The 15,406-nt window shown below is 47.6% G+C and overlaps 1 protein-coding gene across 4 annotated transcripts in view; it reads left to right on the top strand.

The window, feature by feature from the left end:
- tbck (TBC1 domain containing kinase) overlaps window positions 1–15,406 on the top strand; it is a 278,142-nt gene that overhangs the window by 75,506 nt on the left and 187,230 nt on the right. For 3 of the 4 annotated variants that reach the window (XM_069925750.1, XM_069925752.1, XM_069925748.1), the window contains 2 exons: window positions 2,989–3,087; window positions 11,818–11,880. In XM_069925750.1, coding sequence (XP_069781851.1) covers window positions 2,989–3,087; window positions 11,818–11,880 — 162 coding nt within the window. The remainder of the gene's footprint in view (window positions 1–2,988; window positions 3,088–11,817; window positions 11,881–15,406) is intronic. The other variant, XM_069925751.1, reaches the window with a different exon arrangement.

Here is a 15,406-nt window from a genome sequence, read left to right as displayed (position 1 = left end):
GTTGGCTTTGAGCATACTTATGATCAGTTATTTGGCTTTATGTCTGTTCTGAGGATGTGTGTAATAGAAATGGAGTTCTCTTTTCATCCCATCTCCATTGATACCACTTGACAGTTTGCCTGCATTTGGGTTCAGATCTTCCTGCATTTAGAAAGACAATGATTGATTAGCTATAATCGGCTTGGCCTTGTGTGTGAGAAATCTTGTCTCACAAATTTGACTGTTTTGTAGAGGTGACAAGGGCAAGAGAGATGCTGTTGTCCACGTGGACTTTATCAAGGCCTTTGTAACAAGAACCTGCATGGTAGGCTGGTCCAGAAGGTTAGAATATCTGGTATCTAGTGTGAGCTAGTCAATTGGATGCAACCTTGTCTTGGTGGTAGGAGACAAAGGATGGTTGTGGACTGTAGTTTTTTTTTCAGATTGGAGGCTAGTGACCAGTGGTGTGCTGAGGAGATCTGTGCTGGATCCACTGTCGTTTGTCACCTTCGTCAACAATTTTGACGACAATTGGTTAATAAGATAGTTTAATGAAATCATTGAATCTGAATATAGAGAATCCCACATTTGGCACCTCTCAATAACTGACTTCAGACAAGAAAAATTGGCAGGTTTCTTCAAGGTCAGAATGGGCTTCCATTGCTTCAGATGCAGTAGAATGGTGGGGGAGGGGGGGATGAAAGAAGGAGGAATGACATTGCTCATCAGGGAAAATATCACAGCTGTACTCAGGCAGGACAGACCAGAGGGCTTGTCCACTGAGGCTATATGGATGGAGCTTAGGAATGGGATTGTATTATAGGCCACTCAGTAGTCAGCTAAGAATTGGAGGTCCAAATCTGTAGAGATAGCAGGCAGCTGCAGGAAACACAAGGTTATGTTGTAGGAGATTTTAATTTTCCACGTATTGACTGGGACTCCCATACTGCAGAGGGCTGGATGGCTTGGTGTTAGTCAAATGTGTTCAGGAAAGTTTTCGAAATCAATATACAGAGATACCAAGTAGAGAGAGTGCAATACAGGATCTCCTATTAGGGAACGGGACAAGTATATACAGGTAGACCCCGAATTATAATAGGATTCGGTTCCATGACTCATATCGTAAGGTGAAATTATCTAAAGTCAGGGTTTAACTGTACAGTTAGCTTCCTGAGCCACTCATGTTGGAAGGATGACATCACTGCTCCTGCCAGTAGCCTCCTGGCAGGAGCAGGAACGTTAGCCTCCCTCCTGGTGGCAGCAGGGACGTTGGCCTCCGGACAGCAGGTGGAGGCTGACGTCCACACTCCTCCTGGGAGCCCGAGATAGCACCTGATAACTAGGGCCAATGGCGTCACTTCACAACCTATGTTATGATTTGGAACACACGTGCAGTTGCCGTCACTTTCTCTCCCCCTTCAATCTCTGTCCCTCCCCAGCAACGGTAATCTGCACAAGCATTCTAAATCACCTTTTTAAAAAAAAAACGGCGTTAGGTCCTACAAAGCTCATTTCTTTGATATTACTACAAGAGAAGCACTGAAGTGAAGACGTTTGGTGGGGGAGGTGTGGGGGGGGGGTGGAAAGTGGTGGTGGAGATTGGATGGAAGCATTTCCTTCAGAAAAGGAAAATAAACCATAATGATGTAGGTAGACCCTGACTTACCTTTATTCAAAATCCATCGTAACTTTGAAATATCGTAAATCGGAGCATCATAAGGGGAATATTTTGGGTTTCAAGTTAATTATAGAGAAGGATAGGTCTGGGCCTCGGGTTGATATTCTAAATTGGAGAAAGACCAATTCTGAAAAAAATGAGAAAGGATCTAGAATGCATGCATTGGGATAAGTTGTTTTCTGGCAAAGATGTGTGAGGAAAATAGAGGACCTTCAGAGGTAAATTTTGAGAGTACTGAATTTGTGTATTCTTGTCAGAATTAAAGGCAAGGATAGCAGGCATAGGGAACCTTGGTTTTCGAGGGATATTGGGGATCTGGTTTGGAAGAAGAGAGAGCTGTAGGAATAGGCAGCATGGAGCAAATGAGTATAATTTGAGGAGTATAAAAATGCAAGAAAAACCTTCAAGAAAGAAAACAGGAAGGCAAAAAGACATGCTGCTCTGGCAGACAATGTGATGGAATATTAAGAGCAAAAGGTTAGTAAGGGACAAAATTGGTCACCTTGAAGATCAGAGTGGTTGTCTTTGTATGCTGTCAAAGAGATGGGGGGCGATCTTAAATGTGTATTTTGTATCAGTATTCACTCAGGAAATGGGTGCAGAATCATGGGAAGTAGGGAAAACAAGCAGTGAGTTCATGGAACCTGAACAAATTAAAGAGGAGGAAATGCTTGCTGCCTTAAAGCAAATAGAGGGAGGATAAATTCCAAGGACCTGACAAGATATTCCCTTGGTCCTTGAGGGAGGCTAGTTCAGAAAGTGTAGGGGATCTGGCCGAAATAGCCTCATGATGGCAGAGGATTGGAGGGTAGTTCTCGTTGTTCCATTTAGGCAAAAAAAAATTGTTTGGCACAGACTAGAAGGCTGAAGAGCCTATTTCTGTCCTGTAACACTATAGTCCTATGGTTCTAATTGCAAAATCCGAGTTTACATTAAAATGGATATCTTTAACTTCCTATCATTATTCCTTTGCAACAAATTGAAAGAGTGGCCCTTAATTTGACTTGGTTTAGTCCTCTTATTTGTCCTTGCCTATCACCACAAATCTTCTTGACCCCTAACTTGGTGGAGCAATTGCTTGGTTTCTGCTTGCTTTCCCAGCTACTGGAGATTGAACTTCCGATTGCACTTCATCCCAGAATGCCTATGCTGATCCATAGAATGTCTATTAAATGTCTTTAATTTGCTAAATTCGTAAAGTATTCTGGTTATTTCAGAGTGTGTGTGTGTGAGTGTGCGCGTGGGGGGGGGGGGGGGGGTGCGCGTGCGTGTGCATACTAAAATTTACAACCAGAAATTGGGAGTTTTCTTACCTCTTCCCTATTATTCAGGCTTACCCATATAAAAAGAATCAAATTTGGAAAGAAGCAAGAGTGGACATTCCTCCATTGGTGAGAGGTTTGACCTGGGCTGCACTACTTGGAGTAGAGGTTAGAGCAAGTTGTTACAAAAGTATATTTTTCTCATAAATAGTTTCATTCCTATACACTGATAAAGTAGGAATCTGTTTCCCATCTAAGTTCTTAAGCAATGACTGCATTTAGGGAAGAAACTCAGTCCAAATGTCACAGTTATCACACGGTAAAGCTAAAATCTACTGACCCATATCGACTTTAAGTACATCAGCAGATGAGACGAACAAACTTAGTCCATTGTGTAACAGTCATGTGAATGGGATAAAATTAATTTATCTCTACTCCCAAATATCTGATTTAACGGCAGTTTCTATTGAATAAATATGGCTACAGTTATGTCATTTTGACCACTAAAATGGTTACATGGATCCTCGAGAGTGTAATTTTGCCTTGAGTGAGAGTAGAAATCACAGTATTTTCAGTTTAAAATCAGGTACTCTTCCCTTATTTTTGAGGTAATTTATTAATTGATTTTAATTGCACAGTGGAGCTTTGAGGAGAAATGTAATAAAATTGGAGTATTAATGGAAAAAATTGGCTTGAAGTGCATGCACACATGAAACTTAATAAATAAATGCTTAATTATTAATGCTTCAAATTGCTTTGGAGAAGCCTAACAGTTTAAAGTTGCAAATGTTTTGCCCATTTCATGGTTGACGACAATTTTTCCAATCCTGAATAAAATTGGATCTGTGCATGGTTCTATTATATTCACTCATTTAGAGTTAAGAGAAGTTTAATTAACTACCTACAAAATGTGCACTGCTGGAAATGTATTCACAGTACTTGACTATTCTTAAATAAAGCAGCTATACATAGTCATGGTCATATATAGATTTCTTTTTTTTAAGAGGAGAGAAAGTATGTAAAAAAAATGTTACTTGGTTTTTGCAAACTCTCACAATAATGGAAAATATTCAGGTCATTATGCTTGTGAATACTTAGACATGACAGAGAGGCATTATACTTGTGAATTCTTAGACATTAGACAGATTTTTAGACAGGCCTTTTCTATAAGCCCGAGCTGACCAATTACATTTTTTGAACAGTGGTAGGAAACTGGAGCGCCCCATGCAGACCTGGGGAGAATGTACAAACTCGTTACAGATATCGCAGGATTAGAATCCCAGTCGCTGACATTGTAAAAGCGTGGTGTCAACCATTATTGACACAACCATTGTCTACTTATCAATTAAATTTTATAGGTTTTGAAGGAGCACATCAAAATGCTAATATATCTTCTATGTTGCAGCATTGCTCCACTTATAAATCAATGTATCCCACAGTCAAGCATTCCAACTGGTAAACAGCTGACTAACTGCTTAAAAAAGCTGACAACTCAAAGATAGTGACTGAATATAGAACACTGAGTAACACAAAATGTGCTGTGAGGTCCTTATCATAACTTGCATTCCTAATATGGATATTCTTGATTTGGAAAGTATTGGGTAATGTTCCTTGATTCTTGCAGAGCAATTCTAAGTGACTGAATGTCTATTAGTACTTACCAGTGTTTATTGCTTTAAAGTTGCTTCTGAGGCAGTCTCTTTTTGCTGCCCTTCCCTCCAATTTACAGGGCACTTTAATTTCCCAGTTCACAATCTATACTTTCTCAATGTAATTGCTAATTATAGTTTTTAAGTTTGACATTCACTTGACAAAATATGTACAGGTATATAAAATGTTGTCATTAAAGCTAGAAGTTGCTGTAAATCATAAGGAATATTTAGGTTTAGGATTGGATGATTGTCAGACCAATAATAATAACAAGATCAGCTACAAAGCATAAATTGGCTTTGTATGTTTCAGAATAATACCCTATTTGTTAGTTTTATTACATAATGGGCTATTCTAGTTGAAGAGAAACCATATTCCAATAACATTGGTGAGTATGAACATAATGCCTTCATAAAATACCATCTTGTGGCGGCACACATCCTCATGGCGATCCGGCCCCGCTTGTATTACCACGTAGTGAGGCAGCCATGGGGAAATGGCATCGCCATAGGTTTCTCTCGGAATCAAGCATCCCTTCCAGCGCCCACCCTGGGCAGCGATTATGATGTCACAATGCACCAGGTGACTGAGCTCATGCTGCCCTTAAAGGCACGTGCTGAATTTGAATAAAAACAGTCATTAACGCCCCTCAATGTGGTGGCTGTGTTTCTTCTACTGCTCACACCGCCACAGTGGTGACCGCGACGAGCCCAGACATTTTTCTGGACTTGAAACACCATGGATTCAGCAGATGTTAACGCTGTCTCCATCAAGCTTCCCCCACTTTTAGGCCCACCGACCAAGAACATGGTTCGGGCAGGCAGAAGCACAATTTCAACTCCGCAACATCTCCTCAGATGCCACAATGTTCTATCGTGTCGTGAGCGCTCTGGACCAAGATACGGCAGCAAGGGTGGACAACATCATCTACCACCACCCCCCCCCCCCCAGCCCCCCAGCTACGGGGAAGTACACTGGCCTCAAAGACCTGCTGCTTGGAACTTTCGGGCTAACTCCCCAGCAAAGGGCTTCCAGGCTCCTTCTCCTAGTTGGGCTTATGGACCGTAGTCTGTCGGCGCGATGGACAAAATGCTGGCCCTGGTGGAAGACCACAAGCCTTGTTTTCTCTTCTGCCAGATATTCCTGGAACAGGTGCCGGAGGACATCCAGCTGCTCCTCACTGATGAAGACTTTTTGAACCTGAGGAGAGCAGCAGCCCGTGCAGATGCCCTCAGGTGCACGAAGAGGGAGAACGAGGCAGCCCTCAACCGGGTGGCACGACCAGGAGCCAGCCGACCACAAGCCACTCCCAAGACCAAGCCAGAGGAGGGCCAGTCGGCCTGGTTTTTCTACCGCCAGCGCTGGAGAGCGCAAGCCTGTAAGTGCCACCAGCCCTGCGGGTTTCAGGGAACCAACCAGGCTAGCCGCTGTTGATGGCTGAAACGGCTGGCCACACAAACAGCCTCCTTCATGTGACAGACAGATCCACTGGCTGCCGATTCCTGGTGGACACAGGGGCTGAGCTCTGCGTTCTTTCCCCCCACAGCATTAGAGACTCACACCCGATCTCGAGGTCCAACCCTGCGGGCAGCTAACGGCTCCACCATCAGGACCTACGGCACAGATCCAGATCGGGAAGGAGAAGTTCCACTGGAGGTTCATCCTAGCCTCCATGGGCACTGCGCTGTTAGGGGCTGATTTCCTCAGAGCTCACGGCCTACTGGTCGACATGAAGGGCAAAAGGCTGGTCAATGCCCGAACGTTCCACTCCACCCGATTGGACACAGCACAAGCTAGCAGGCCCAAAATCGCCGCCATAGCCGCCGCCAGGAATGAGTTTGACAAGATCCTCCATGAATTCCTCGCCATCTTAGAGCCTCGGTTCAACACCACCATGCCCCAACATGGGGTCTTTCACCACATCACCACACAGGGCCCCCCACTGCACGCTAGACCCAGATGGCTGCCACCTGAGAAGCTCCAGCAAGCAAAGGAGGAGTTCTCCAGGTTCCAGGAACTGGGAATCGTCCAGCGCTCGGACAGCACCTGAACATCGCTGCTCCATATGGTCCCAAAATAGTCCGGGGCTGGAGACCATGCGGTGACTATGTTCGGTTGAATGATGCAACCACCCCTGACAGATACCCGGTGCCCCACATACAGGACTTCTCTGCCAACCTCCACAGCGCGTGAGTCTTCTCCAAAGTGGACCTCGTGTGGGGATACCATCAGATTCCGGTGCATCAGACGACGTGGGTAAGACGGCCATTATCACCCCTTTCGGCCTCTTCGAGTTCCTGCGTATGCCTTTCGGTCTAAAGAACACGGCCCAAACATTCAGCGCCTCTTGGACGTGATTGGAAAAGACCTGAATGTGTTCATTTACTTGGATGATATTCTCATTGCCAGTCGCAACCGCAACAAACACAAAGCCCACCTCCGCACACTCTTTGCCCGGCTGGCGGACTTCGGCCTCACGGTCAATGCGGTCAAATGCCAGTTCAGCAAGGAGTCCCTCCAGTTCCTGGGGAACACCATTTCAGCGGATGGGGCCACGCCGGCGCCAGAGAAGGTAGCAGCTGTTCAACGATCCCCAAACCCTCCACCCTGAAAGGCCTCCAATAGTTTCCGGGGATGGTGAATTTTTACCATTGTTTCATCGCCGGAGCCGCGCGCACCATGCGCTCATTGTTCGCGTTCATGGCCTCCAAAGAAAAGACTTTATCATGGTCAGAGGAGGTGGACAGGTCTTTCATCGCGACAAAGGAGGCTCTAGCCAGCGCCACGGTGCTGGTGCACCCGCCACCAGAGGCGTACACGGCACTCTCTGTAGACGCCTCAGCTACAGCAGTGGGGGGGGTCTAGAACAGTGGCTTGATGGACATTGGCGTCCATTGGCCTTTTTCAGCAAGCAGCTGCGTCCGCCAGAGCTCAAATACAGCGTCTTCAACTGGGAGCTCCTGACGCTGTATTTGGCCATCCACCATTTCCTCTACTTCCTCGCGGGCTGGCCGTTCACAGCCTTCATGGATCACAAGCCCCTCACTCAAGCACTGGCGATGGCCAAAGATCCGTGGTCCGCCAGACAGCAGCGCCACCTCTTGTACGTGTCTGGGTTAATGAACGACATCCGACACAGGGCCGGCAAGGACAACGTAGTGGTGGATGCGCTCTCCCATCCAGCCATCAACACTCTCGCGCCTGGCCTGGATTACAAGCAACTGGCTCAGGCACAGGGGAATGATGCGGAGACGTAGGCATTGCGGACCTGTGACGTCTCAATAGGCACGCCGCGCCAGTGGTCTTGCCGCACTGGAGGTCTTCAGTCTGATCCACGATCTCGCTCACCCAGTGATAAAGATGACTGTGCAGATGGTCGCGAAGCGGTTTGTGTGGCAAGGGGTGAAGAAGGAGGTGGCGGAACTAGCCAGGAACTGTACCAGGTGCCAGACCTCCAAGGTTCAGCGACACACACGAGCCCACATCCAGAACTTTGACCCGGCAGTTCGCAGATTCCAACACATCCACGTTGATGTCGTCGGGCCCCTGCCGGTGTCCAAGGAGGCTCATTACCTCCTCCCGGTGGTGGATCGGGCCACAATGTGGCCAGAGGCCGTCCCGATTAAGGAGGCTTCCACGGGGACGTGCGCCAGGACTCTGGTCAGCCAATGGATCGCCCCTTTCGGAGTCCCGGTGCACATCACTAGTGACAGAGGGGCGCAGTTCACGTCTGCCCTGTGGACTCAGATGGCGAAGCTCCTGGGGGGTCAAGCTCCACCACACCACAGCATGTCTCCCGTAGTCCAACAGGTTGGTGGAGAGGTTCCATAGGCACCTGAAGGCATCGCTTATGGCCAGGCTCTGGACCAGACTGGGCGGACGGGATTAGGACGGCACCCAACGAGGACCTGCAGGCTTCAGCAGCGGAGATGGTCTATGGCGCACCGCTTTCCCTGCCAAATGAGTTTTTCGGCCCAGACCCTGACACCACGGCCACCGACCAAAATCTGCTTGTGGACCTACGCAGGTGACTGGCTTCCCTAGCTCCCCCACCCCCGGCATGCTACGGCTCCCGGCCACTTCATCTCCTCAAAGAGCTCAACTCGGCCCAGTTCACTTTCGTGTGGAGGGGTCCACGAGGGGCCATACAAATTCTTGCACCGGTTCCAGCAGAACCTTCACCCTGAATGTTTGGGGGGGGGTGGTGGGGAGAGAGAGGAACTTTTTACGGTGGATCGCCTGAAGGCGGCCCATCTGGACTTATCACAGCCGGTGCAGATGGCCGTGCCCAAGCTCCGGGGCCAGCCGCCAAAGCGACAGGACACATAGCCAGTTCTGGGGGGGGGGGGGGGCGGGTTGTGTGACAGTGCACATCCTGATGGCAAACCGGCCCCGCTTGTATCGCCACGTGGCGGGACAACCATAGGGAAATGGTGTCATCAGAGGTTTCCCTCTGACTCCAGCATCCCTTCCAGCATGCACCCTGGGCAGCGATTATGATGTCACAATGCACCAGGTGACTGAGCTCATGCTGCCCTTAAAGGCACGTCCTGAATTTGAATAAGAACAGTAGTTAACGACTCTCAATGTGGTGGCTGTGTTTCTTCCACTGCTCACACCACCACAATCTCTTATTGTGGCTATCCTTCCTTGATGTTTTCCCAGATTCTCATTCATGTATGTAACCATCCAAATTGTAAAATCAATCTGTGCAATATTTTTGATCCAAATTCCCTTGATCACAAAAACAACTGTGGAGTTTCTTTTAGTTGAAAAATGTTGGTAGTTTCTTTGTGCACTTTTGGGTTCAGTCTTTCTACTGATATCAAATTAAATATTTTTTGTGGATAAATTTAAAAACTTGTTGTTGCTACACTGAAACTGATTTTTTTTTATCCTGAATGAGTCAATGGGAAAAGGTTATTATATATTATATATTATATATAACCATAGGACCAGGACCTGAGCAGTGATTAAGTTTGACCTATGTTTTTAGTTGACTTGGAAAAAGGTGAGCCTTCATCCTTGCGTTTTATAGATTTTATGTTACGATCCTTTATCCGGACATCAAACTCTGGCAAATGGGGAGAGAGGCAGCAGCGCGAGTCGGGCGGCTGAGAGACCAGCAGTGCAAGTCAGGCGGCCGAGAGACTGGCAGCTCAAGTCAGGCGGGCGAGAGGGGGAGACCGGCAGTGCGAGTCGGGCGGCCGAGAGCGGCAGCGCGAGTCAGGCAGGCAAGGGGGGGTTGGGGGAAGATGGCAGGGTGACTAGAAGGGGGTGGGAGTGGATACGGCAGCACAATTTTGGTGGGCTTTCCGAAATCTGGAAAAATCCAAAATTCGGAACACACTGTCCCCCAAGGATTCCGGTTAAAGGATTGTATACCTGTATTCTCATTTGATAAAAGTGTGAATTCACACGCTTGATCATAACCAACTTTGTACATAAAACAGGATAACATAGTAACAAGTCCTTCAGTTACAATGTCTATGCCAACCATGTCACCAAATTAAATGAATCCAATCAGGCTATGTGAACATGATTCATATCCTTTCTTTCTCTGTATATCCATGTGCTTTTCTAGAAGCCTCTTAAATGTCACTGTCAAATGGGTTTCCTGGCACCTGCCACTCTCTAATTATTTTTTTAATTGCTTCAAAATCTCCTTTAAACTTCCCTCTCAGCTTAAATCTATGGCCTCTAGTATGTGACATTTCTATCATAGGAAATAGAGTGTCTACCCTACCTATGCTTCGCATAGTGTTATAAACTTTTATCAAAAACAATCCAAGTTGTTAAATCTTTTATCTGTTGAATCCAGGCAACAACCACGTACTCAAGTACTCATTTAGTACCTTGCCAACTTCCTTTGGATCCAGGCATACATTGCCTCTTTGTCCTTGAGTTGGCCTTCCCTCTCCCCATTTGCCCTCCTGTTGATGCCTGAAGGTTTTTCTTAATTCTATTTGCCAAGAAAATTTTTGTGCCCTCTTTTGGCCTTCCTGATTCCCTGCTTGTACATTAAGGATAGATTAAATAATAGATCTGATTAACTTGTACATCAGTGGTTCTCAACCTTTTTCTTTCCACTCACATACCACTTTAAGTATTCCCTATGCTATAGGTGCTCTGTGATTAGTAAGGGATTGCATAATGTGGTATGTGGGTGGAAAGAAAAAGTTTGAAAAAACACTGTTTCATTTGTACCTAATTGACTCGTTATGTGCACGGTTTCATAACTCCGAAGGAAATGACCCAATGACAATTTTTCTCAAGCAAAATATTTCAGTAATAATTATGTCTACAGCAGTGATTCTCAACCTTCCCTTCCCACTCACATATCATCTTAAGCAATCCCATACTAATCACAGAGCACTGATGGCATAGGGATTGCTTAAAGTGGTATGTAAATGTAAAGAAAAAGGTTGAGAGCCACTGTTGTACACTTTTTCCCCTTATTCTATTGCATTTAAAGATAAAAAGTTCCATTATTGTCACAGAATACTACATCTAGAAAGTAACGCATTAAATTCTTTAACTTTTGTCAACCATAAGGCCGACAGAGAGTTGCCATTTTGTCCAGTGCTCCTCACAGAAACCTATAGCACCTGGTATTCCAAGGCGGTCTTCCCTCCGAGTACTGACCAGTCCTGTGCCTGCTTAGCTTCTGAGATCAGACCATCCCAGGCGTATTCAGGCTATTAGTTGTGGATTGACAAATTGGTCCCAACAAGTGCAAAAGAACCTGACAAGGCCTGTAATTGTCAAGATCTTCTCTAGATATCTGCTTTGAGTTAAATATTCTGTACTTCATTTCATATTTTACCTTACTTGACATTTTGATCATTTTTTAAATGTTTTCAGCATCTGCAAATAAACAAGAAAATCTGCAGATGCTAGGATCTAGTGCAGTACAGAAAAGTGCTGGAGTCATCCAGCTTCCATGGGATGTTAATATCGACTGCCTTTTACTTCCTTTGGATGCTGTGTGACCTGCTGATTTTCTCTGACACTTTTGTATACTGCATAATAATTTGTACTCTCTTCAATGAGCAATGAGAATTCCCTTAAAGCCAACAAAAGTCAAAATGTTTTGTATTTAAATGATTTCTTTAGATGAAAAATATAGTGTTGGACTGGCAGGTTCTTCAGAAAAATTGCACACTGCCTGAAAATTGAAGTCTTTAATGGACAACATTTGGTGTTGTAAACTTCTTAATCATTCAACTCATCATATCACATTTTCAGGGGGACATTCAAGCAAAATATGATGCGATTGATAAAGATACTCCGATACCAACTGATCGTCAGGTAAGGGAGATAAAATGAAGTGAATTTCCATGCATTTGAGTTCTCAGTGCAGGGGCATTTTGTTCAAGTTTTTATCATCTGAGTACATATACAAATAGATGACAGCATTATACACACATATACACAATATTCACAATCACATGTATACATAAAGATATAATTTTAAATGTCAATATTTTGCGATGATTTACTCAGTTACGGGTTACTATTCATCAATCTCACAGGCTGATGAGGAAGCTATTTCCCAGCCTAGCAGTCCTGATTTTTGATGTTCCTGACCCTCTTTCTTTTTGTTTACTTTTTTTCTTTTTTAAAATCTTTTTCTTAACTCCTCACCCCTCCTCTCACCGCTGCCCCAGAGCCCCCTCCACTCCCTCCCTGCCCCAGAGCCCCTCTTCCTCTCCCTCCCTGCCCCAGAGCCCCCCTCACCTCCCTCCCTGCCCCAGAGCCACCCCCTCCCTCCCCACCCCAGAGCCAAATCCTCTCCCTCCCCATAGCTCCCTGTCCACTCCCCACCCCAGAACCCCCTCCTCTCCCTCCCCATAGCACCCTGTCCCCCTCCTCACCCCAGACTCCCCGACACCCTCCCCAGACCCCCGTCCCAACCCCTCACAACCCCCGACACCTCCATGCCCCCCCACCATCCTCCTTCCCAGACCCCCATCCCCAGGAATCTCCTGTTCCCCTTCTTTCACCGACCCCTACCCCTGTCCCCAGGAACCCCTGTCCCCAGGAACCCCTGCCCCCGGGAACCCCTGCCCCCGGGAACCCCTGCCCCCAGGAACCCCTGCCCCCGGGAACCCCTGCCCCCGGGAACCCCTGCCCCCCGGGAACCCCTGCCCCCCGGGAACCCCTTCCCCCCGGGAACCCCTGCCCCCCAGGAACTCCCTGTCCCCCATCTCAAGACAACCCACATCTCCTGTCCCATCCCCCTCCCCAGCACGTCCCCAGGACTTCTCCGTCATCCTCCCCAGGATGTCCCCCAGACTTCTCCGTCCTCCTTCCCAGGAGGTCCCCTGGACTTCTCCGTCCTCCTCCCCAGGAGGTCCCCCGGACTTCTCCGTCCTCCTCCCCTGAACGTCCCCCGAACCCCGAATCCCCCTCCCCAGGACATCACCTGGTCCTCACGTCCCCCCTCCTCCCCAGGACCCCCCATTCCCATCCCCCCTCCTCCCCAGGACCCCCCATTCCCACCCCCCCTCCTCCCCAGGACCCCCCATTCCCACCCCCCCTCCTCCCCAGGACCCCCCATTCCCATCCCCTCTCCTCCCCAGGACCCCCCGTTCCCATCCCCCCTCCTCCCCAGGACCCCCGTTCCCATTCCCCCTCCTCCCCAGAACCCCCCGTTTCCCTCCCCTCTCTGCCCCAGAACACCTCCGTCCTCCACACACAACCATAGATAGGTTTTATTCTCATAGTTTCTCCACACCCTTCCCCTACCCCCCACCCCACCAACGCCGGTACCTGCTCGCCACCCCCACCACCAATGCCGGTACCCAGTTACCCCACCTCCCGTACCCCTGCCACCCCCAGGTCCCCCACACAGCGGTATCCTGCTCCTGCTGGTCGCCGGTTGCCCTCATACCCGAGCGAAAACGCGCGCGCCCGCTCCAATGCCTCACAGTCCTCTCCTCGCGCTGTTTCCTGACCCTCTTTCTTGATGGTAGAGAGCCACAGATGCTTTGTGCTGGATGGAAAGGCTCCTCAATAATTCTTTGAGCCCTATTAAAGTAATGCTTCCAGTAAGTATCATCAATGGACGAAAGGGAGATCCCAATGATATTCTTGACCATTTTAATAATCCTCTGTATTGACCTATCTGATCTTTTTTAGCTATCAGACCACACAATTATGCAGCCAGGCAGAACACTCTCAGCTGCGCTCCTGTAAAATGTTGTCAAGATGGGGGCCGACAGCCTTGCCCTCCTCAGCCTCCTTTGGAAGTGTGGTGCTGCTGTACCTTGGGGATATGTTATGGTTCCAGAATAAGATGTGCTTTATATGGACAATAAGGAACTTTGTGCTCTCCACACTCTCCACAATGAAGCCATTGATGTGTAATGGAGAGTGGTTGACATTTGTCCCCCTGAAAAATAGTTTTGTACAATATTTATTGTTTTTAATCATATTGTAGAATTCTATTGCTTGACTATGCATAATAAGTGAAATTATAGTCAAATTATGCTATCCATTTTATGAGTCCCAAGTCTTGGAGTTTGCTGATCTGTTTTGAGGAGTTGATGGTGTTAAATGCTGAACTATAGTCGATAAAGAGCATCCTGATAAATGCATCTTTATTGACCCGGTGTTCCAGGGGCTTGCGTAGAGCCAGTGAGATGGCATCCACTGTAGACATGTTGCTGAATAATTGAACTGGAACATTTTCATGTCACTGCTCAGACAGGAGCTGATCTGCTTCAACAGCAGCCTTTCACAACAATTCATCACTGTTGATGTAAGTGCTACAGGTTGATAGTCATTAAGCAGGTTACTATACTCCTGCTTTGCGGAAACTGCCAAAATGTTTGGCCTGGAAGTCAGCCTGAAGAAAACTGAGGTCCTCCATCAGCCAGCTCCCCACCATGACTACCAGCCCCCCCACATCTCCATCGGGCACACAAAACTCAAAACGGTCAACCAGTTTACCTATCTCGGCTGCACCATTTCATCAGATGCAAGGATCGACAATGAGATAGACAACAGACTCGCCAAGGCAAATAGCGCCTTTGGAAGACTACACAAAAGAGTCTGGAAAAACAACCAACTGAAAAACCTCACAAAGATAAGCGTATACAGAGCCGTTGTCATACCCACACTCCTGTTCGGCTCCGAATCATGGGTCCTTTACCGACACCACCTACGGCTCCTAGAACGCTTCCACCAGCGTTGTCTCCGCTCCATCCTCAACATCCATTGGAGCGCTCACACCCCTAACGTCGAGGTACTCGAGATGGCAGAGGTCGACAGCATCGAGTCCACGCTGCTGAAGATCCAGCTGCGCTGGATGGGTCACGTCTCCAGAATGGAGGACCATCGCCTTCCCAAGATCGTATTATATGGCGAGCTCTCCACTGGCCACCGTGACAGAGGTGCACCAAAGAAAAGGTACAAGGACTGCCTAAAGAAATCTCTTGGTGCCTGCCACATTGACCACCGCCAGTGGGCTGATAACGCCTCAAACCGTGCATCTTGGCGCCTCACAGTTTGGCGGGCAGCAGCCTCCTTTGAAGAAGACCGCAGAGCCCACCTCACTGACAAAAGGCAAAGGAGGAAAAACCCAACACCCAACCCCAACCAACCAATTTTCCCTTGCAACCGCTGCAATCGTGTCTGCCTGTCCCGCATCGGACTGGTCAGCCACAAACGAGCCTGCAGCTGACGTGGACTTTTTACCCCCTCCATAAATCTTCGTCCGCGAAGCCAAGCCAAAGAAGAAAAGAATACTCTTGGGCACCAGTATGATTGACACCTATTTGAATTAAGTGGGTACCACACCCTGCTGGAGTGAGATATTGAAGATATCCAT

Source organism: Narcine bancroftii, chromosome 3, assembly GCF_036971445.1.
Source record: "Narcine bancroftii isolate sNarBan1 chromosome 3, sNarBan1.hap1, whole genome shotgun sequence".
In the NCBI taxonomy this organism is placed as follows: domain Eukaryota; kingdom Metazoa; phylum Chordata; class Chondrichthyes; order Torpediniformes; family Narcinidae; genus Narcine; species Narcine bancroftii.
Note: the sequence above shows the minus strand (reverse complement) of the source record. Positions and strands in the feature narration are given on the sequence as shown.